At 38.0% G+C, this 24,623-nt stretch overlaps 1 protein-coding gene across 1 annotated transcript in view; it reads left to right on the forward strand.

The window, feature by feature from the left end:
* The window catches only part of rtn4r (reticulon 4 receptor), a 104,718-nt gene extending 80,405 nt beyond the window's left edge, over positions 1-24,313 (forward strand). Inside the window, exon 2 of the mRNA XM_056254773.1 lies at positions 22,202-24,313. Within this exon, the coding sequence (XP_056110748.1) occupies positions 22,202-23,616 (1,415 nt within the window). The 3' untranslated portion in view covers positions 23,617-24,313. The remainder of the gene's footprint in view (positions 1-22,201) is intronic.
* Positions 24,314-24,623: the final 310 nt, after the last annotated feature.

A 24,623-nucleotide genomic window follows, 5' to 3' on the forward strand; every position in this document is an offset into this window, starting at 1 on the left:
GAATATAGATTGACTTTGTGTCTTAATGCTTCAACGTTTTTAAAGTGGATTTACAGCCTTTACTTTTAAATTGAATCACATATTTTCTTCTCAAATAAGCATATGAGATACGTGTCAATATAGTATATGGTCAGAAAATCACTGTCAGGGCAGCATTTCAAACAGACAAAAATGACAATGTCACCCTTAAAAGCCAAGCCAAAAGAGGACATATCAGCACACAAGATTCAAGAGTCCTTTCACACCAACAGGCATTAGGAGGTTAGTGTCCAGCATTTTTGAGCCTGGTTGTCTTGCGGAAAAACTGTCCCAAAGCATGATGATCCGAGACTTGAGGCTGCAGCACCAGACAGCAGCAGCTACAGTGCACGAGGTGGGGTCTGAAAATGTTGCCACTCAATTTTTTCTCTGCCACTTATGAAATTGTTACAGAACACTTCAGAATTGTAAACACTGAGTCAGTGGTACCTGACAGTAGAAACACTGGATATAGGATGCATAAACAATCACTGACTATTCTTGATTTAATTTTATATTAAACTTAAGCTGTGCAATTATTTCATGTACAATAACTGTATATTTAGTTACACTGTGCAACAATATCTCCTACTGTATTCATCCATCTTTCAAGGCAATATTTTTAGATCTGTTTCTGTAGTATAACACACAGTAATTATTATGTTCAATTTTTATTTACAGCATATCTGCATGAAAGGTATAGCCTACATAGCTGTTTTTTTATTTTAATTGTATGTATATATTTTTTATTTATCACTCTTGTATCTGCACTTGTTGAATCTTAAGCTGATGTGGCCAGCAAAGTTTATCTTTGCTTCTGAAAAATATCTGCATTGGTGGCAGGGGACTTGGAAGTTTTACATTTACCCTGTATTTGATAGGTGTGAGGTGCTAACCTAACCCTAACCCTATACATTAATGGTAAAGTAATGTAGATATATCGGATAGTTGCTTTTATTTACTATAAAACAATGTTTATATAAAGTGAACTCCTTGAATTAAAAGTATGTAGATATATTGGATAGTAATTACTATAAAAGTAAGTTTATTCAAAGTAAACCTATACATTAATGTGAAAAGTACGTGTTTTACATCTAAAAATCTGTACTTTGATGGGAGTTCTTGTGGATGTAATTGATAATGTTATGAATTTACCAAAGAATACTGTGTAAAAACAGAAGACTTCTTTAATTGTATAATTGTAAGGTATTCCTGCAATAATTTCCAGTTTATATGCAGATTTATTCATTTGTTTAATGTTCTATAGACATTTTTTTAATGAGATTTTCTTTTCATTCTACAGCAGTGGAACTGTAAAAATACAGAAAATGTTTACAGTAAATATCTGTATTTTAAAAAACAGAATTATTCCGTAGAATAACTTAAGGTTTTTTTACTGTAATTTGACGGTAAGTGTTTGGCAACTTTGCTGCCAGACTTTTTACCGTTTTTTTACGATTGTTTTTTTTACATGTATTTACCTTAAATTTACGGTTTCACAGTAAAAAAACACATAGTTGTCTTAATTTTAAATAAGCGATTTTTTTTGTCTTTTTACATATAATTTAATGTAATTTAACATTCAAGCCAATTAAACAAAAGAATAATCCTGTAAAAAAACTATAATTTCTCCTTATATGAATTTACAGATTATTACTTTTATTTTATGGTTAATGTTTTTAATAAAAGTTTTTTTCTGTTTTTTAATGACATTTACACGTAATGTTAAAAAAACAGAAAATATCTGTAAAATAATACAGTATATTTCTGTGAAAAAACTTTTTTTTTTTACAGTGTACAGTATACGCTACTATAATCTAGATTTGTTACATTTTCTGAAGGAAATGTGAGTAGTGCATGAATTCAAAAGTTTTAAATTAGTACTGTTATTCAGCAAGAAAGCTTTAAATTGCTCAAAAGTGACATTGAAGACAGTTCTTTTAAATTGTAATATTTCACAATATTACTGTTTTTACCGTATTTTTGATCAAATATATACAGCCTTGGTGAGCTCTTTTTCCAAAAACATTTAAAAAAATTATCAACCCCCATATTTTTTATGTAAATTTTTCAGTTTTTCAGCTTTCAAAATATTGAATCGGCTAGACATTGGTCTTTGTGAGCACTTGCTCCAGCATGAAAAGAGCGTTTAGTCTGTCAGTCACGGGGCCATTGATGCAGACGTTTGTACACTAACAAGTGTAATCAGTGCATAACCGTCAACATTTGGATTCCTAAATACGGGAGTAGGCAGGCTAAATAAACATTAATTGCCTACATTACATACATAGTCTCCAATGCCATCTCTCTCATATTCGTCCATTCCTTGGGATGCTACTCTTCTTCTTTGCGCAATTTCCCCCCCAAACTACTTCAGCCCTGCAGCCGATTATAAAGATTTTATTGGTCATGTGAATCACAGCGTGACCTTAACCAATGAAATTAGCTATAGGGCGGGATTTCCGCTTAACTGGTTTGCGCCCAGTGGAATTTTTACATTTTTAATAGAAATATTAAAAATACGGGAGAGATACGGGAAAATATTTAAACGGGATGATAGCGGGATAGCTAGGTAAAACACGGGAGAATCCCGGGAAAAACGGGAGGGTCGACAGTTATGAATCAGTGTAATCATCTAAATCTAGTAACTCAAAAGATTGGTACTGGCATATAATGGAAATCTGTCCTGCAAGCTCTGTAAAATGATTTGCAAAAGGCCCCTTTCCACTAATAATTTGCGACTGAAAAGGTCATGGAATGCAGTGGTCAAAAGTGTGGGAGCCTTGCACTACTAGCTCAAAAAATGAGGAGGCATGTTTGTGCTGAATCCACAATGTCTGCAATGTGGTTTATGTTTGCTAACTAAAATCAAGGCAATAGATTTTCAATACCAGTTTCGCATAGGCCTTTAAGTAACTGTGTCAGCTCCTTCACAACTTTGTGTCCTAACTTTATACACGCTCAAACCATTACCATAACGGCTTTGTTTACTGGCTGCATCGATTCAGAAACTTCCTAAAGAAGGATAAAGACAAGTGCTAAATAGGCTCATGTTTTGGCCTGGTCAGAGTCCAGATTTGAACCATATAGTGTATATTTGGTCTCATGTTAAACTCAAACGAACTGGGAGACATTTTCTCAACGACTCATGAACTGTTTGAAGTCATTAACATTGAGTGGAACAACGCTGACTCTTCTTCCTGTAAAAAACAAGTTTACCCACACGGCTTGAACTTTTAAAGAAAACAACAGTATCTGTGCAATTCTTGCTAATTTCCTAAACAGTGATTTGTGATTAAAATGGTTAAGACCATAAAAAGAGCACTTCATATTTTGCTATTTTTGGCTTGGCCCTTTTTATATTACATTCTATATTTGACATTACCACTGTCAAATTACAATACTAATATTATGGCTGTTTTATTCATTTTCTAAACTTAAAGCATGGAACTTTTATTTTGACAGAAAACTGCAGGGAGGTCTTAAAGGTGCAGTAAGCGATTTCTGAGAAAAGCTGTTTATATTTGAAATCACCAAAACAAACACACCCCTACCCAAAATGACCACACCCCCTATCTTGATAGCCCCGCCCCCACATTCACAAACATGCAGTACAGGCACCTCCCCCTCATGAGTGGACACGCCCCTTACTGCTGATTGGCTACAAGTGTTTTGGTGCTCGGTCTGATCCACTTTCAACAGCATTTCTCAGAAACCACTAACTCCACCTTTAAAGCTTGCATTTTGTTGATAAACGCTTCTCTTTACAAGTATGTGAGGATGTTTGGTGCATGTTACGTTCCCAAATGCACGTTAAAACAACCCAAAAGTGTGTTCTGGTAACATTTCAGATTAGGAGACACGCTCAAAACTTGCTGTTCGTTGTAAATGTCAAAACAGAAGAACAAAACACACGTTTGACTCGGTCCCTTGTGATCTACTGCTGTTGGTAACCAATTAATCGTCCTGAAAATAGCACAGACACACATACTTTAACTTGTTCTGCTCAGTCATTTGCACTCTCATTTCGCAGATATATGCGCATTCTCGCACTTCCACCGACAGGACGAAACTGTATAGCATCAGGCTAATAATTCAGCAGTGATGATGGAGAGCCTCTTGGATTGTATGCAGCTGAATCATTAGCTCCCACTTTCTCTCAGTCTGGGGTAATGCATTTTTACTCCCTTAGGCTGGCAACCTGGAAACGCAAAATTGAATTTTATTGCTAATAAAAGCTCTGGGAAAAAGGGGGAAGACAGTTAGTCAATGCAAGGGGAAAAAGAGCATCATTTTAATGGCGTTGTGATGGCTCATTTGCCGTATAATTAAGGGAGAATCTCACAGAGAGCCTTCAATCAGATTGAATACACAAAGGAAGGGCTTTGGGGGAAGACAGGTGGCTTTTTTTTTGCGTCTTTGAAGGACACTGTGGAAAGGGGACGCTATTCGTAGGGTTTTCCCCAAACATACAAATGAGACTTTATGACCCTGAGGTAACTTTTATCTTTAAATCTTCCATTGCTTATACACCTTAGAATTGTTAAATATTTTATATATTTGACATATTTACGTATTTTTGTGTGGCTTTGTTTATTCTTACCAAGCACCATGCGGATTTGAAATGATTTTGAATGTTGAATACACTACTGTTTAATACTTAAAATGTGTAAATGTTCATGAAAGAAGTCTCTTATGCTCAACAAGGCTGGATTTATTTGATCCAAAAAATGCAGTAGAAACAGTAATATTGAATATTATTACCATTTAAAATAACTGTTTTATTATTTTAATATATTTGAAAATAATTTTAAACATTAATTTAAAATAAATGTATAATTTAATTTCAGCACCATTACTCCAGTCTTCAGAGTCACATGATCCTTCAGAAATCATTCTTATGCGGATTTGCTGCTCAAGATATATCCCTCATTATCAATGCTAAAAGCAGTTGTGATGCTTAATATTTTTGTGGAAACTGTGATACATTTTCTGATGAATACAAAGTTATAACATTATACTGTAAATGTCTGTACTGTCACTTTTGATCAGTTTAATGCATATTTTCTGAATAAAAGTTTTTCAGGCTAGATCCACCAATAGCAACTGGAGCTTCTAACGGCAGCTGCAGTGACGCGATGACTACCAATCAGTGATTGGCTCTTTTATTTAGAAGGCGGGACTTATTCCAGCATATTGCGCGTTGAATTTTCTGCAGGTTTCCATGTATTATGAGTGTGCTGTCTTTGTATATCTTAAGTGTTTAGAGTTACTTATGGTTTATTCGTTACAGTGGAAGTGGAAGGTCAAGACATGTGCATTGCATTGTAGGTTACAGTGTGTTCTGTTGTATAATGCACGTTATAGCAAATGTATGGCATTCTGTGCATACAGTGCACAGTATATGTACAGTACACTGAAGAAATAGAAAGAACAGTATGGTAGTATGCGATAAAAAGTTTCTTGTAAAAGATCCTTGTAAATTCATCATTGCATTCGAAACCCTCCAAACAAACTAATTAAATGATCAAAGTACTTTTAATCTTGAATGAAAAACTCTTAATGCTGGCAAATACAGAGTTAGAGCCAGCTACAAATCCTCAGAGCGAGTCAACACAAGGGATCGAAATGTTAAACTGATGAGACAGTTCTTGACAAGTCAATGTCTGACTATGAAATATTTAGTAGTTGTGTGCAACCGCAGGTCTTAAGCCTTCCAAACTCTCATTTTGAGAGACACACGATGAATAAACTCTTCTAGTTCTGGTTAATAACGATGAATGCACTTTTATTCACTCTCAAGTCGCTGCATATGCATTGAATGGGCTCTACTTACTGCATGCTCTTCTGACTTTTCCAGATATTTTGTGTCATAGCCTAATGCTTGATGAACAGAAATACATAAAATAGGTAGGAAAAACAAAACACTAAAGTTGGTTAAGGTATTTATCTGACAATTTTTTTTTTTGGCAAATAAGACACTACATCTACATGTTTTTTTTCTCTCTCTCTATGTATAAAAATGCTGAGAACAACAAAAAGCTTGCAGCAAAAATCAGTTATTAATAATTTGTTGGTTCTCTCTTGTTTAATTTCTGTGTATGACAGCCTGTTCAAAAATTATGTCTGCATGATTTGGCATGTTTTATAGTGTTATCTTACACACACGCACGCACGCACACACACACACATTGTGTTTTCATGTTTTACAGGGACTTTCCATAGATATAGTGATTTTTATACTGTACAAATTGTATAATCTATCCCCTAACCCTAAACCTACCCATCACAAAAACTTTATGCATTTTTACATCTTCAAAAAAATCATTTAGTCTGATTTATAAGCTGCTTTCCTCGTGGGGGCCAAAACATTTCTCCACAACGACAAGGATTTCAGATATTGCCATCTTTGTGGGGACATTTTGTCCTCATAAAGCAGGGTTGAAGGAAGGAAGGAAGGAAGGAAGGAAGGAAGGAAGGAAGGAAGGAAGGAAGGAAGGAAGGAAGGAAGGAAGGAAGGAAGGAAGGAAGGAAGGAAGGAAGGAAGGAAGGAAGGATGGATGGATGGATGGATGGATGGATGGATGGATGGATGGATGGATGGATGGATGGATGGATGGATGGATGGATGGATGGATGGAAGGAAGGAAGGAAGGAAGGATGGATGGATGGAAGTATGGAAGGATGGAAGGAAGGATGGATGGATGGATGGATGGATGGATGGATGGAAGGAAGGAGGGATGGATGGATGGAAGGAAGGATGGATGGATGGATGGATGAAAGGAAGGAAGGAAGGAAGGAAGGAAGGATGGATGGATGGATGGATGGAAGGAAGGATGGATGGATGGATGGAAGGAAGGAAGGAAGGATGGATGGATGGAAGGAAGGAAGGAAGGAAGGAAGGAAGGATGGATGGATGGATGGAAGGAAGGAGGGAAGAAAGGAAGGAAGGAAGGAAGGAAGGAAGGATGGATGGATGGATGGATGGATGGATGGAAGGAAGGAGGGAAGAAAGGAAGGAAGGAAGGAAGGAAGGAAGGATGGATGGATGGAAGGAAGGAAGGTAGGAAGGAAGGAAGGAAGGAAGGAAGGAAGGAAGGAAGGATGGATGGATGGATGGATGGATGGAAGGAAGGAAGAAAGGAAGGAAGGAAGGAAGGAAGGAAGGAAGGAAGGAAGGAAGGAAGGAAGGAAGGAAGGAAGGAAGGAAGGAAGTAAGGAAGGAAGGAAGGATGGATGGATGGATGGATGGTTTAACGCATTTGCACGTATAAATATTTTTCGACTACTTTTCGATACCACTGCATTTTCTCTCGCTCTATCATCTTCTATCAGTGCAAACCACCACTATCATCTAGTAGATGTCAATCTGGATTCCCAGTGTTTGTATTTTATTTATTTAGCTGCTCTTGTGAAATACAGGCTGAGCTGTGACACTTGACATATGCCAGCAAGATGTGTCATTCTGAGCAAAGTCATGCAAAAGTCATGCACTCCACCTCCTCCTACAGCGACCAGAGAAACTGGGTCTCCGCTGGCAGAATATGGATTATCTAGTCGCATGAGTTACATAATGTATGCACCAAGCTAAAAACTGACAGAATGATAAAATGCCAGCATGCCTTTAAGAAAAGCCTTTGTTGTTTGTGTATTTTAGCGTGTCTGTGATGCAGGCTATTTTTAAAATCCCAGAGAAATGTAGGACTGCTTTGGTCACACGTTTACATGGCGTGGTTGATTTCCAGCATTGTAGAACAAGGGACAAATCCATTGTTTTATCCCAAGGACAGAAAATAAACTGTCAGGGTTTAAAGCGCCATAACTAGACGGTAGACGCACACACAAACAGTATTTATTACAGTGCCAAAACACAGGAGTGTGTTATGAAGAGACCCTTGTATCTCCAGAACAGATGATTTTCACTGAAACGTACAAAAGAAAGCTTGTGTTGCACATCTATACCGTGTTGTGTCTGTGAAGAATCTGAGCCATATCATCTGACCTACAGCTGACCACAGAGCGAGACAGCGAGACGCTGCCGTTCAAACACTTAATCACAGAAGCTCAATATTGACAGTTGACAGCTCCACGGTGCCATTCAGCTATTTTTATCCAGAGTTCATCGAAATTTGAGAGTTTGTCGAGTCTTGTGTTAGTCTGACTGCTACAGGTGGATACAACGAGTGAAATCTTATCACTGCGGTTATTAATGGTCCAGTACAGCTTGAAAAGAAGTTTAAAAAGGTAATGCTGTGAAATATAATTTATATATGTGTGGGCAAGCAGAGTAGCTTTGCTGCATCCAATGAAAGAGCATGGAAAGTTTTAATAGGGGCTAATAAGTGAGATTTGAACCTCCAACAGCTGCAAAAAAAATAATAATAATAGTTCGTAAATAAGCATGATATTGGTGCAACGTTAAAGTAAACATTTGCAACCCATTTTATATTCACAATGTGATAACAGTATATACCAAAGCTTATTTCCACAAAGTGGAATAAAAATACAAAAAAGGTAATCGCGACTTTTTAAAAACTCAAAGTTCTGAGAAAAAAAGTCTGGATACCTCGCAATTGCGAGTTACAATTATTATTTTTTATTCTGTGGTGGATATAAGCTTCAATAGAAATTGGATATTCAACGAGGAATTAAAAGTGTATGGGGCCATGTTTTTATCATCAGGAATTGATTGGAGTGTAACATGTCTATATGGCAGGTGGTTGGAGGGGAGGGGTTAACATTGTTGCTCATTTCACATGCAAAAGGTTTCACCAATCACAACAGAGCTCATTTACATAATGAGTCTTTGAAGGTGCAACAGGCATATTTAATTTCAAGGGCAAAAATTATCATGCAAAACTTGATTTGACTGTGTTTGGTGAAAGAAACATTGACTATCATTAAAAATTGAATTAAAGATATAAAAATGTTTTAAAGGGGGCCTTTAAAATAGGTTTGACTGCTCTCTAGGTGGAAGCTACACCACAAGGCCTGTTACTATGAACTATGGGTTACGGTATTGCATAATAAATGTACTAACAAGGAATACTCAGCGATTACATCAACGTGAGAGATGAGGAAAGGAATTAATGCTGACTATAGAATAAAATGTACATGATAATTTATTAAAATGAGACTAGCAAGCAAGCGATTCATTCTAATTTTTCTGTCCTGCCCTCCGGTTGCAGCTAGAGCCACTTTCAGCCGTTTATTTGGATAAAAGTGTTATTTGTGTACTCAAGATAATGGCCAGTTGATGACCCTCTTTAGATGACAGTTATCTGTAATCAAGATTAAATGCGCAGAGAAAACACACTGCTTTCTAGCACTGTTGACTTCTGTTGCACTGAAGGATTTTTCAATTGTAATGAAAGGTGTGGAAATACAGTTCCAGCAACAAACATGTTCGTGTTTATATATTGGGTGAGAAAAGCCTGAATGAATGACAGCGCTTTATACGCCAAGCCAATTTTCAATTTGCTTCCAACGTGCAGCTATTTAAACTCGCAGATGTTTCTACTCTAGACTGCATTTCGAATCACTTTGCCTCCCAAAACTGAATTAGAATGTTTATCCGCCAGTCCAGGATCTCATTAAGTTAGGCACCTAAAAGATGCCACTGTCAGTCTCGGTGAAGTTGGGGGATTTCCAGCTCACGTCTCGACTCACAGAAAATAAATTGTTTACATTGTGATGAAAGCAGCGCGTTTGGCGCGTCGCTGGATTTATTTATTTTTTCATTGGAACGGAGGTGTAGAGGAGCCTTTATTTTTTATTTTGACAGATCTGTCCACAGGGTTAGCTATCTGAAACTAAATGTGTCTGTGTAGTGAGTTAATATGCTGGATCCGAGGTACCTGGAAAGTATGGTGTGGTTTATGTACTGATGTAGCGTGATGTTTGAGATACTGAATCCTAAAATCATCTGTAGCATGGAAACATATGAGCGGGTCCAGACAGAAACGCGTCTAGCATTTTCAGTGCTGATTTTAGGAGGAAATTGTGGATTTTTGCATAATGGATTTAAACATGTTGAACAGAACTGCACATTATGTTAGCATTGATATTCTAGTGCAGTGTTGTTATTAACACTTAAAGGGATACTCCACTTTTTTTGGAAATAGGCTCATTTTACAACTCCCCCAGAGTTAAACTGTTGAGTTTTACCGTTTTTGAATCCATCAAAAACGGTAAAACTCAACAGTTTAACTTTGGGGGAGTTGTAAAATGAGCCTATTTCCCAAAAAAGTGGAGTATCCCTTTAACTAAAACATATACATATATATATATATATATATGAATATGAACTGAAACCATTTCAGTTCATATGGCTATATATATATATATATATATATATATATATATATATATAGCCATATACAGTGTGTTTCAGTTCATTGAAATAAGGCTGAAATAAAAAACAAATTAACCAAATTTCTATGGCTCATCTTATCCAAATGCTTAGAATCACGTATTTGAAAAAAAAAAAAAAAAATTAAACAAGACATGTTAAGGGGTCTTTAGGCGGCAGGGGATTTGTAATACTTCGTGAATGATGTATTACATGAGATAATCGTGAGATGCATATTGCATAGGCTATAGGCTCTGTCATAGCCTCTGAGTACTAAAACTATTATTTATGACTATGCTGACTTAAGAAGGAGCTTTGGGAATAGTTATGAATATAATATGATTATACTTGTGTTTGTGTTTATTTTGGCTCATAATCCAGGTGGAGCATGTGGGCTTGTGAGAAATGGGCTGGGAAATCATAATTGTTAGCAAGAGAAGTGCATTGCATGGGTGGGCGGAGGAGGGAAATTCAGAGTTAAGCAATGGAAATAGTTTTGAGAGAATTGGAAAGTGTTATTAGAAGTACCCAAATTATTTATATATTTTTTTAAATACGTACAGTAGGCTACTAATCAGATTGGGTCAAGTGGTATAGAACCTGAAACCGTGCCTTCCAAACTCTTATTTTATTAACCACTCACTTTCAAGTTTAGTATTTACGGTGTCTTTATTGAAAATCCATCAATTTAAACGCAGCAGTCTCAGCCCTGAAACACAATGTACAATCTTACATGAACAGATGCTTTTAGCCTCTAAGCTCAATTTCATGTCTATTGGTTCCTAAATGTGTTAGAATGCTGTAGAATATGATACTTTTATTCCTCAAGGATGCATTAAATTGAGCAAAAGTGCCAGTGAAGACATTCAAAATGTTTCAAAAGATTAATATTTTTTAAAAATAATGTACTTTTTAATTTTCTAGTCAAAGAATCCTGATCTTTTTTTTTTTTTAAATGTTTCCACAAAAATATTAAACAGCGCAACTGTTGTCAATATTGATAAGTAAAATAAGTTACTATATGATATTAAGACCCCAAAATTTTGAACGGTACATTCAGTTTTCTCTTTCAGATATTAAAAATACATAACTACAGTGATGGTAGAGCATTGAACAAAATATTGTTGAGTAAGTTAGATCTTTTAAACATTCATACACTCTTAAAAATAACAGTGATGCCATATAAGAACCACTTTTGCTTCCCCAAAGAACCTTTCAGTGGACAGTTCCTAAAATAACCTCTTTTTTTCTTTCTTAGTGAACATTTTAAAAACCTAAAGAACGTTTTTCCACTCTCAAGAACCTTTTGTGGGATAAAAAGGTTCCATGGATGTTTAAGGTTCTGCATGGACCCATGCCAATACTATAATTTATAAAGGAGCTTTAGAATTCAGAAACCCTTGTTATTGGCGACACCGGTGGCCGTTAAGTGAACTGCAGCCAGCAACTTACTGCTCGTGCTCGCACTCGTGCTCACGTGATGTTCAAGAGACTGAACGTGATTTAGTGCCTCGATATACTCACTGCGAAGTTATTTTTCCAGACATCAATCACGCTGCTGAGAGCGACATTTAGATGAATATGTAGATTTGTCATGCATGCTTTCTTCTCAATAACGAAATAAACACAACAAAAATGACAGAGACAGGAAGTCATGGAAGGTTGCGATTTTTAGGTTTTGTAACAAGCTGTTCACACGTTGGCAATAAAAAAAAAGCGATTAAGAAATAAAATCTTACATATTGCCCCTTTAAGAGTTTATAGATGGTACCTAAACAACACTTCTGATTTAATAGCAAATGGTAACACTAGTGCCCCCTTCCTTAAGGTTTATTATCATAATGGTATTGCATAAAGAAAGTGAAGTGTGTAATAATTTCTGCCCCCTACAGACACAAAATAAAAATAGCTGTAGAAATAGCTGGATATGAAATAATGAGAATTCAACCTAAAATGGCTGGCTTACAGTTCTCTATCCACATTAAGCTGCTTTAAGAAGAAGTATTTTTACTTTTGTATTATGGGAATGTTTTGGCCCAGCATTTATTTGCATTTGTGAACTTGCATAAAGTATGTTTCTGGCCTCAGTGGTAAACCAAAGTGTCTGTGTGCGTTCCTTTATTTATTTTTCCCGCAACCTGCTCGATTCTCTGTTATTCATGAACCATCTGGCAAACTTTGAGCATGTGGTACAGAAGGCAGACACAAATAAGTCCTGATCTGCTTCGCTTTGCTCCAGCATCAATAAAATCATCTGCATTCCACAGCTCATACTCAATGTTACTGCAGAAACCTCAGGCATCTGTTCTCCTTGAGCATCCATCTTTACCTTTCTGTCCCAACAACACCTTTCATCTGTGTCACCTTTCCTGTTGCCTCTTTACTCTCAGCCAATATCTCTTCTAAATGTCCCTCTCTTCTGCCCTTTACCTTTTCCTGGTGTCTTTGTCCTTTATGTCCACAGGACGTGTGGTAAATATACTGTATGTTTACATGTAAAAGGGGTCAGGGGATTTTTTCATTCTGTCCTGGTGTAATAAGATATGGCTATAGGGAAAGAAAACACTTTTAGTTGCTTAGTAGTTCTTAAGTGAATAACTTGTACAATTTACACATTTTTAAATACTTTTTAAAGCGGAGATGCATTAAATTGATTAAAAGTGACAATAAAGACTTTTACATTGTTGCATTGGAAATAAATGCTGTTCTTTTTAACTTTGTATTCTTCAAAGAATCCTGATTTTTTTATGATGGTTTCCATAACTGTTTTCAGCACTGATAATAGTAAGAAATGTTTTTTAAGCAGCAAATCATCATATTATAATGATTTCTGTAGGATCATGTGACACTGAAGACTGGAGTAATGATGCTGAAAATTCCGCTTTGATTCACAGGGATAATAAAATAAAAAAATTTATTATATTTTTCATCAAATAAATGCAGCCTTGTTGAGTGTAAGTATACGTTCTAGTCTGATAATGATGAAGATGGGCACAAAGGATGAAATGGTAGCGTATTTATTAAGGATGCACCGATATAAAACAAAAATTGGCCGATAACCGATAATTTTTTATATTTGAAAGCCGATAACCAATATATTGGCCGATAAATCTATGTCCAAATTTGTATATCATTTTTAAGAGAACAGAGGCAGAGTTTATCTGAGTCTGGAGACGGCAGCGCCGGATGATTCTGCTAACATCAGCAGCATTAAAGACTTAAAATAATTTACCTCAAAACTCACTCTCATGTTTGAATGCCTTCTTTTTTGTGGTCCGATGTGAATTCTGATCACCGTATAAGGAAGAAATATTTATACGCGATGCAAAAGACTATGCATGCTAACCATTACTAAACATGGTAAATATGAACGCTTGAAGAAATCAGACAAATCATAAAGGCTACCACAATCATGTTTTATTGTATCTGTCAGTAGCCTACGCCTCGTCTCTTTATCATAAAATAAAGTTGTTTTTTTCGGGAGCTTGACTGTTTCTCTGACTGAAAATTTAACTAGCCTACTGGGAGAGAGTGATGAAGCTCATCAGGTCGTATTTTTGGTGTCATATTTGTAGCAATTATTATTCTTTCAAAATGTGATGTAAATATGTCCTGTAACTACCAAATAAACAGAAACAGACGCGACTGATTAAGTAAGTCTGTCCTCTTTCTTTTTTGAAACAGACCTAACGGCATAAACCACTTTATTTCTGTGTGACTAATGTGCAATTTTGACACAAATTAATTCGTTATGATCAATGTAGCACTTTTTATAGTAAACCTGAGGTAAACATCGATTCTTGGTTTTTAAATATTCAATAAACAACTAAAAATGCCAGCAAACAGTCACTTTTTTCATGTTTTTATTGCCATCACGCTGTTTCCAGTGATTTCTTTCTGATTAGTCTTCTGATAAAACTTCCATTTGATGGTGAAATGATGGGTTTGTGTGACGTTGTTCCAGAGAGGTGTTTTAGTGAAGCTCTGTGGAGCTTCTGGCCTGACAGTGGAAACACATTGTGTTTTGGGCTCGGTGCTACAGGCCCGGGGCTTTTAGCCCGGCACGGCCCGTTTAAAGCCCTGGCTCGCACTGGCCCGACAGTGGAAACGCGGCTTTTTATGTTCTCATTATAATTGTAGCCTATATGACAGACCAGTGCTGCACATGTTGCACTGTATTTTCCTATTTTAAGTGATTCCAGTCATATTTCAAGTGATCCAAAACCATCATGGAGAACAGTGCGCATCTGTCTCGTATGGAAATAATCCATTATTCATCGGCTTTAATATATCGGCCAAATTTTCGTATCAGGCTGATAACGATAACATTAAATTTTATAAGAAGAAAATAGTTAGTACATCTAGTTCAACTAAATGAAAATAAGGTATGTTGCCTTGGCAACTAGCTGAAATAAAATAAATTTGTTTTCTTTAACCAGTTTATCAAGTTTAGATGTGATTTATTTTAGATTAATTGATTATTAATTGATTTATTAAAGAAAGCAAACTTATTTTATTTCAGCAGAGAAAGGAGTCATATGAGCACGCTTTCTGTCTATTAGTTTAGTTTTTCTTTTTTTTTTTTTAATCTTGTTCAAACATTAAAAAAAAAAAAAACATTTATTGAAACCCCTTGGAAAAATTATCATTCTTAGACTCCGTGGCTTTCTTTTAAATACTTTTTAAAAGGATTTAAAAGGATTTAAAAGTATTTAAAAGGATTTCGGTCCAACTCAAATCACACTCAAATGCTCTCTAAGCATTGTTTAATAGGCCCACTGCTTTTCTTAGAACTGAAACAGAAAAAGGGACATTTACTTCAGGACACAAAGAATGGTAAAATATTAATCTGCAAACAATTATTATAATTATAAAATTACAATCTTTTTTTACATGACAATTGAGCTGACAGAGACGTTCTCATTCACCTTTTAATTTATAGTATGATAAAGTAACTGCCATGATATTCTTCCTATATCATAGGAAGGATATAACATCTCGTTTTGTAAGTCTTCATGATTATTGAACAAAATACAGGCAAGTGATAAGACAATAATAATACCTAATATACTAATAGTGTTACAATAATAAAAACAGCCCTGACTCCTAAGCTCGATCAAGCTTTATTCTATGCAAAATAAGTCATCACATTACTGTAATTATATTACTATTGATAATATTATTACTATTATTAGTAGTATTGCATTCTCTAATAAAGAGAGATTTGCCGCTGGTTAGTAAGCTCCAGCTGGAGAACACTCACTTCTCACCGGCTCCTCTTTTGCCGGGATGTTTCCTCTTGCACTCCAACATGCATGTTGTGCTCCCGTGAAAATTGCACACGACAGCATTCTTGATTTGAAGTTTTGTGAAACTTTACCAAACCTAAACCTTGCTAGTTCGGATTCGTTTGCACTGTCATAATTCGCGCTGTTTTCACACTGTTCCTCACTGGCTTTAACCTCTACCTCCACACTGTTCCTCACTGGCTTTAACCTCCACATCCACACTGTTCCTCACTGGCTTTAACCTCTACCTCCACACTGTTCCTCACTGGCTTTAACCTCCACATCCACACTGTTCCTCACTGGCTTTAACCTCCACATCCACACTGTTCCTCACTGGCTTTAACCTCTACCTCCACATCCACACTGTTCCTCACTGGCTTTAACCTCTACCTCCACACTGTTCCTCACTGGCTTTAACCTCCACATCCACACTGTTCCTCACTGGCTTTAACCTCCACATCCACACTGTTCCTCACTGGCTTTAACCTCCACATCCACACTGTTCCTCACTGGCTTTAACCTCTACTTCCACATCCACACTGTTCCTCACTGGCTTTAACCTCTGCATCCACACATCCACACTGTTCCTCACTGGCTTTAACCTCTACCTCCACACTGTTCCTCACTGGCTTTAACCTCTACTTCCACATCCACACTGTTCCTCACTGGCTTTAACCTCCACATCCACACTGTTCCTCACTGGCTTTAACCTCCACATCCACACTGTTCCTCACTGGCTTTAACCTCCACATCCACACTGTTCCTCACTGGCTTTAACCGCTACCTCCACACATCCACACTGTTCCTCACTGGCTTTAACCTCTCCCTCCACATCCACACTGTTCCTCACTGGCTTTAACCTCCACATCCACACTGTTCCTCACTGGCTTTAACCTCCACATCCACACTGTTCCTCACTGGCTTTAACCTCCACATCCACACTGTTCCTCACTGGCTTTAACCGCTACCTCCACACATCCACACTGTTCCTCACTGGCTTTAACCTCTCCCTCCACATCCACACTGTTCCTCACTGGCTTTAACCTCCACATCCACACTGTTCCTCACTGGCTTTAACCTCCACATCCACACTGTTCCTCACTGGCTTTAACCTCCACATCCACACTGTTCCTCACTGGCTTTAACCGCTACCTCCATACGTGCTAACACCACTGCTGCTTATGATCAGATGTACAGGAACTAGAGCCTGATACATTCAAACTCATGACCGAGTGGAGGTCCATGTGTACAGGTCAATAATGCCTGCTGGGTGATCAGAAACTACAGTAGGTCCATACAGTCACAGTCAGGAGAAAGCTGATGTTTCATACATTGGTTTCTACAGCATAAGTTGCTGGTGTGCTGGTCTCCTCATTAACCTTTTTATAACCTTTAGGTTAATCTCCAAGATATTCCTGATTAATACATAGACTTTTTTTCAGACTTTTTAGACATAAGTCATATTATTTTATCTTTTCAATGTCCGAAATATTTGATCTGTATTGCTATTTTTAAGGAGTAAAATCAAAAATCCATGTGTTAACGCCAGTCTCTGAAATTAGTAATTTAATAAACAAAAATAGATGAAGTCTCGATCACTATTTTCTCTAACTACATCTAAACTTGGCACTGGATTTTAATTGGTGCTTTAATTCTGTGGTTAATTGGCCTTCAGAAAGCTCATAACGAAGCGGAACCAGTGGGTGCTAAAGAGGCTTGAAATGTGGTGAATTATTTCTATATTCTGCCGCATGATTAAGATGTTGGCACTGTCACTCATTTGTTTATTCAGTGGTAATGAGTGTAATTAATGTCAACTCCGGAAATGAGTAATCCTCTATATTCATGTAATGAAGAAAATGGCGCTGACGGGGAATGGCGGGCAACTCAGATGCCCTCAAAAATCACAGGAAGTATGAAGCCACTAGATTATGATTTCATTCATTTTTTCATTCTTTACTCGTGGGCAAATGTGCAAAATATTTAAAAATTCTCACATAATATTCAAATCAATTCTGAACAGAATGTCAGTGTGTTTGCCTGTGCAAAACTCATCAATACATCATCAGTGCAATCGTCGTTATTTTGCAGTGCAAATCATAAGTAATATTTTTGTCTTGATTTCAATTAAAAATATATAAACATCCATAATGATGCAAAATTGCATAAAATATTAAGACTTGTTTTCAGAGAATATGTTTTGAAATTTTGGAGCGTGGTATCACACGGTGATGGACAAAATATGAGGTTGAAGGAAAAATGACATTTCGCAAATGTTTTGCATTCCCTCCAAAAACTTTACATTCGCTTGCAAAACCTTTGTGTTCTTTGCAAGTGTATGCGATGTTTCTCGGGGGAGCCCAGACGTTTTGCAAGGGAATGCAAAGGTTTTTCAGGGAAACGAACAGAAATGTATCTACGCAAAAAAAAATTCCACACATCCCTTTTTTTTTCTTCACTATGTCCCTTTAAGGGCTCCATACAAAATTTAGTGAGTTTTAAGCTTAAATCAAAACAAAACAATTTGATAATGTGGTAAGAAAAATATTTTTCAATACTATTAAAAATTTTCAATTATCTTACACTACAGTATGTACTTAAAAAGCAAAAGTATCTTGTTTTAATTATGGGTTTAAAGTTCCCCTGTGGTGAAAGTAAAGCTTTTAATGTTGTTTATACAGTATGTCTATGTGGTGTTTTTAATATGCTTTAAGACAAACCATGTGCAAATTCAGAAGTCGACAGCATTACTGAGTATTTTCTCCTTAAAACGGCAGTGAACCAAAGACAAAAAAATGGTTTGAAATCGTCTGTTTCTGACATCTCAAACTACCTTGTAACCAATCATGTCAACGTGTGATCATCAACGAGTGGATCTCTGAGCGGGTGTGAGTGAGTGGAGGCGGGGCTCATTTGCATATTCATAGAACCGCGTATACTAAATGAGGCTATTTTAAGGCATGAAGACAGTTTTTTCAATGAAAAAACGTTTAAATGTGTCGTTTTGGTGATCAAAGATGAGTTTTAAGGGATACAATTTTTGACTACAGAGGGACTTTAATGGAAACCAAGCCAAAAAGTATATGGGTCTGTGGGATGTTTCCACCCATTTTCAGTGTCTGCAAGGGGAAAATTTTGATCACTTTTAAGTCACACAATTTGAGGCATCATTCATGTCTGCAGTGCAAATAATGCAGGATGTGCTACAGTATGTTCCAATGTCTACAATTGAGAGTTTGTTCAAATCCATCCACAGCATGTCCAAAACACCCCTGTTGGTCTCAAAACAAGGGCTGCCATTACTTTCCATATCCACTTGTACGGTTGAGATAAAATGTTGTAAATCTCATTACATGCTTTCCGTATGCTGGAGACATACTGTATGCAAATGTGCTAAGTCAGAGATTGCCACTCGTCCCTGCTGCCTCTCTCTCTCTCTCTTTGCACAATTATCTCAAGTCCATGTTCAGTATTCTGTCTCCTTTTGTTTTCCATACAAATAATTCAATTAGACAGTAGAGAAGTATCCTTGATTTCGCCTCCCTGTTTATCAATGGTTTATTCGCTCTCCTGTGGCGCCTTTTATATCAGGATGAGAGCTTTTCACACAAGTGGAGAGACAAGCAGCAATCAGTGCATTTTATGCAAAAACACCATTCGGCTTGTCAGTTTTGCAAGAGGGTGGTCCTCAGCACGTCGAACGGCCCGCTGCTAATAAGCTCGTCATCTGGAGAATGCAGCTTGGCTTCTTTGCGAAATGAGTAAGCGGTCGACTGGAGTGCTGCTATTATGAGGGATTCTCTTGAGTTTAGAAAAATACCGGAGGTAATGCAAAACTAATAGGTCGGTAAACAGTTATATAGATTGTGGTCTGCAATGCAATAACATTTTATGAAACAGGCTTGTTCTTTCGATGGCACGACGAAAGGATACGGGCTTCCCCTTGAGTGAAAAGGAGAAAAACAGTAATATGAAAAAGGCAAAGCGGGGCTCCTTACTGGGATTAGAGAAAGGAGAGGCATGACCGGCATACTGATGGAGACGAGGTAGAAAAATATTGAGTGCTAGTATGTAATCCATGTCTGACAAATGGCCTTTACAGTGAAGGGCGCCCAGCAATAAAGGACACGGGTATGTGACTGTCCAGAGGACGAGACAATGCACCGAAATAATTGGGAGGATGGCGTATGACATTTTGAGTAGCTTTACTCAGCACTAAACAGATGAAAGACACAGAGGAAGCGCAAGGTTAGCACGGTCGGCTATGGGTGAAAAAAAAAAAAAAGGAGCTTTGAAAACGGATCTCCGACGTGCATTGTGTGGGTGGGGATAGTCCACTAATGACTAGAAGATAAAACAGAAGGTCTGGTAGATTCATGAAGCCTAACGTTTCAAAGAGCGGCAATGGAATATTTTTATCGGCAGAGAGGGTGAAAGAGAAGCGCTGTGAAGCAGAAAGACAGAGAGGAAGGCTGACAGCTCACTGGTGGAAGATGACAGGAGCGGGAGAGGGAGAGGGAGGATATTTGAGGGAAAGTGTAACACAGGGATGCTGTCAAGCCTCAAGCAAGCTCCATTTAACAAGCTGCAAGATTGAGGGACGGAGAAGAATTCAGGGAGCCGGGCTAGAGGATCTACAGGCTCCTCTGCCTTCTGCGTGTGCACGTGAAAATATCTCACATGGGTTTGATTATGTAAACATGGTTGAAGGAGGAGTTGGTGAACGGTCACATGATAGTGTGGCATTGTGATAGATGTTAATGCTAGCCTATAATACAATGATAGTCATGAAGAAAGAGCAATTAAGTCAGTCTATCTATCTATCCACCTGCATTATGTTGGTCTTTCCATCTATCTATCTATCTATCATCCATCCATCCAACCATTTGCATTTTGTTGATCTATCTATCCATCCATCCAACTGTCTGTTGATCTATCTATTCAGATAGACCGATATCCACCACCTACAAGATAGAGGCTTGTACAGATGTTGTGGATTGTTCACATGTGAAGCATTAATTGTCCAGAGATGAATGTTTCCCTGCATCAATCTCACAGTGGTGTATGATAGAGATCTCATAGACAGACACTTTTTTTTTTCATCTGCTCTCCTAAATAATGGCTGACTTGAAGAATGGCTGAATAAAAACAACATTTCTTATCTGTGTGCCTCCCGTAGATAAACCCACCCTCAGATGCATCTGTGCCACATCCACACACAGAGACCACTGGGCTTCAGATCAGAGATGAGAGAGGCCATCTTATCTGTAACACTCCAGAATCATTTCAAGCATGTTCACACTCGCTACACTCCCATGAGACACTGATCCAACATCCTAAGTCCTTCCCCATGGCCCCATCTCACCCAACCACGTATCGAACACCCACAGCACACTTATCTTCCCTGGACAGACTAAATGTCAACCCTTACACCATGCTGGAATGTGATTAGCTAGTGCTAATAGCAATGATGGAGCTAATTTTGTTCAAGCCTCCCTCCTATGTTTCATTTATCGGTTCTCCCATTTGGCCGGCTTTTCTCGCTTGCGTTGGCTGATGGATGGGAATGGATCCCGCGGCACAAATTTTTGCCGGTAGCATTCACACATGCAGGCGCAAGTACAGACAGGTCCTGCACTCACAGGCAGGCAGCCATTTTAGAGCTGTTTAATCTATAGAAGAGCTGTGTCTGAATTAAATGCATGCTGTTTTCACTCAACTCATTTGAAATGGCTTGTGCTATATTTAAATATTTACTTTTTGTAGGTTAAGTAATTTCTTGGAGAGAGATTACAATGTATGTGATGTGTGAATGTGAACAGATATATTGAATATTTGCTTTGTATTAAGTTACTGTTTTTCTACCAATATTAATGTTTGATGTACCATTATGACCTTTTATAGTTTCATTTAGATTTATTTATAAATACATTTTAACATTTTCTTTCCATAAGAGATATAATTCCAAAGCAAGTTCAAAAGTTTCACTACCTTTCAAAAGTTTGGGGGCTGTAAGATTTTTAAATGTTTTTGAAAGAAATCTCTTTTGCTCACCAAGGCTGTCTTTATTTGATCAGAAATACAGTAAAAACAGTAATATTGTGAAATATTATTACAAATTTGTTTCTATTTTAAATGTAATTTATTCCTGTGACCAAAGCTGAATTTTCAGCATCATTCAGTGTCACATGATCCTTCAGAAATCATGATAGTATGCTGATTTGCTGCTTAAGAAACATTTCTTATTATTATCAATATTTTAAGTCCAAATAGAAGGTCAGAAGGTCGAATAGAAAGTCCAAAATAACATAATTTATTTGAAATAGAAATATTTTGTCACTTTTGATCAACTGAACGCATCCTTGCTGAATAAACGTTTTAGTGACTCCAAACTTTTGAACGGCAGTGTATTTGTTGCATGATCACAGTTTAACATTCTTATTTCAAGCTTGTGTAAAATTGTTCAAAGATGAAATGATGTCACCTGCCAAATGAAGTAGCTGCTGTCTTGACCTTTGAACTGACCTTTTGCCTTTCTCAACAGGTGGTCGCCTCCTCTGCCTGGTGTTATGGCTCAACCTGCCAGTGATGAACGGCTGCCCTGCGAAGTGTGTGTGCTACAGCGAGCCGAGGCCAACCGTGGCCTGTCAGCAGCAGGGTCTGTTCTCCATTCCCACTGAGATCCCTGTCCGAAGCCAGCGAATATTTCTCCAGAGCAACAAACTGACAGTGATCCGATCGACCAGCTTTAGTTCTGTGCATAACCTCACGGTCTTGTGGATGTACTCGAATAATATCAGCCATATTGAGGCGGGGGCCTTTTACGGGCTGGAGAGACTGGAAGAATTAGACATCGGCGACAACAGCAACCTTCGCATCATAAGTCCCACCGGGTTCCGCGGTCTGACCAAGCTGCACACCCTTCACCTGCACAGATGCGGGCTGTCTGAGCTCCCGGTGGGAGTTTTCCGAGGACTCTTCTCACTCCAGTATCTGTACCTGCAGGATAATAACCTTCTGGCCCTGCACGAGGACACTTTCCTGGACCTGGCGAACCTCACCTACCTATTCTTACACAACAACAAGATCAAGGTGGTGACCGATCACATGCTGCGTGGTCTCACCAACCTTGACCGCTTGCTCCTGCACCAGAACCGCATTATACACGTGCAGCAGCGGGCTTTCAATGATCTGGGCAAGCTGACAACCTTGTTTCTCTTTTACAACAACCTCACCATGTTGACAGGGGAGGCCATGAACCCTCTGGTGTCCCTCCAGTACCTAAGGCTCAATGGGAACCAATGGATTTGTGACTGTCGAGCCAGACCGTTGTGGGACTGGTTCAAACGCTTCAAAGGGTCTAGCTCCGAGTTGGAGTGCCACCTTCCCACCTCTCTGACTGGGAAGGACCTGAAACGACTGAAAAGCGACGATTTGGAGGGGTGCGTGGACTCTCCGGCGCAGGTTCAAACCAGTATCTTCAACACCAAGGCACGCTCTGGAAAGTTCCTCTCCCTTGAAGATCCTCTTGTCGAAAGCATTCCCAGGTGCTGTCTTTCGGATAATGACAAATCCTCCATTATCTCCAGTAAGTCCCTCCCGGATCCTTCATCCTACAACAGCCGGCAGATTACCAACAATCCCCTGAAAGAAAAGGAGAACATCTCCAAGACCAAGTTTCGGGAGGTTGATCAAACGAAAAACGACACCCGTAATAAGCAGAGTCTCAATGATGGTCCTTTGGGAACCATGTCCAACCACCTTGACCAGACCTTGGACAAAATCGACCCAGAGCTGCTGGACAACCTGGAACCTTCTACAGCGCCATCTAGGAAGAAAAAAAAGTGCTCCAAAAAGCCCAAATCAGACCAGTATTGCCTAAAGGGTCATGGGTCCACTATTCAAGTATTGGCTGTTCTCTTTCTCCCCTTGTTCTGGTTGTGTCTGGCTTTGTCCTAGTTCATACTCTCATCCATCAGTTTGCTCTTGACAATGACAGAAAATACCTGCAGTAGCCTGAGTGGACAGACAAAAGACGTTGAAAGGGGGGTTACGACGTTGCTCCGCATGGTTGAGAATAAAGTTGCAATGCTAACGACGCATTAAAAGAAATGGATGCCTTTACAGAATACATGAAATCTAATGTATATAAAACTGGGTGCCCAAATGTTTGTTCTATGTACTTTTAATGTGCTGTGTTTAAGCAACACTGCGAAGAGCTCCCTATTCCCACATCACCTCCAAAAAAGCTGACCAGAAAGTGACTATTGTAGATGAACCACTTTTAAAAAAAAGAAGAAAAATCCTTAGACCATGACTAAACCAGATCGCCGAAAGCACCCAGGAATGTTGCTGATATGAAACCGAAGGGGATTGACATTTATTTTTTTGTTCCCAATATTTTTTTTCTTTTAAAAGTGATACATTTGTTTGATGCTGTTTTTTATGTTTCTAAGTATTTCAGTAAAGACAAATGTTTAATTCTCCCCAAATACGTGCTATGTTCTGTTTGCGTCATGACACACTGCAGGTGGCATCTTGGGAAGGAATGCTGTCTATTTGTTCACTGACATTGCGATGGAATTATAGATATGCATTTTATTTTGCTGGTGTACAAGCATAAATATATGACAAATAAAATATCTCATTTTTTACAGATGGCTTCTCATGTGACTGAAGAACAACAGCATAAAATAAATTGAATATTAAAAGATCCATTAGATCATGAAGGTTTTTAATTCAATTCACTTCAATACAAATGCTAAATGAAACCCAGGGGAGCTGAATGTCTATTTCGTGTATATTCCATTAGGATTGAAACCTCAAAGGCGCATATTGCTGCTCATTAATGAACTTTAACACAATGATTAATGATTCATCCATGTGTGAAGCTCAGAAATTCACAACATGAAGAGTGCCAAAACAACCAGGCATCTTTCATAACCAAATTAATGGATGTGACACTG

The sequence above is a fragment of the Rhinichthys klamathensis genome, unplaced genomic scaffold (assembly GCF_029890125.1).
Source record: "Rhinichthys klamathensis goyatoka isolate OS25496 unplaced genomic scaffold, OSU_Roscu_1.1 h1tg000114l_1, whole genome shotgun sequence".
NCBI classification, from domain to species: Eukaryota; Metazoa; Chordata; class Actinopteri; order Cypriniformes; family Leuciscidae; genus Rhinichthys; species Rhinichthys klamathensis.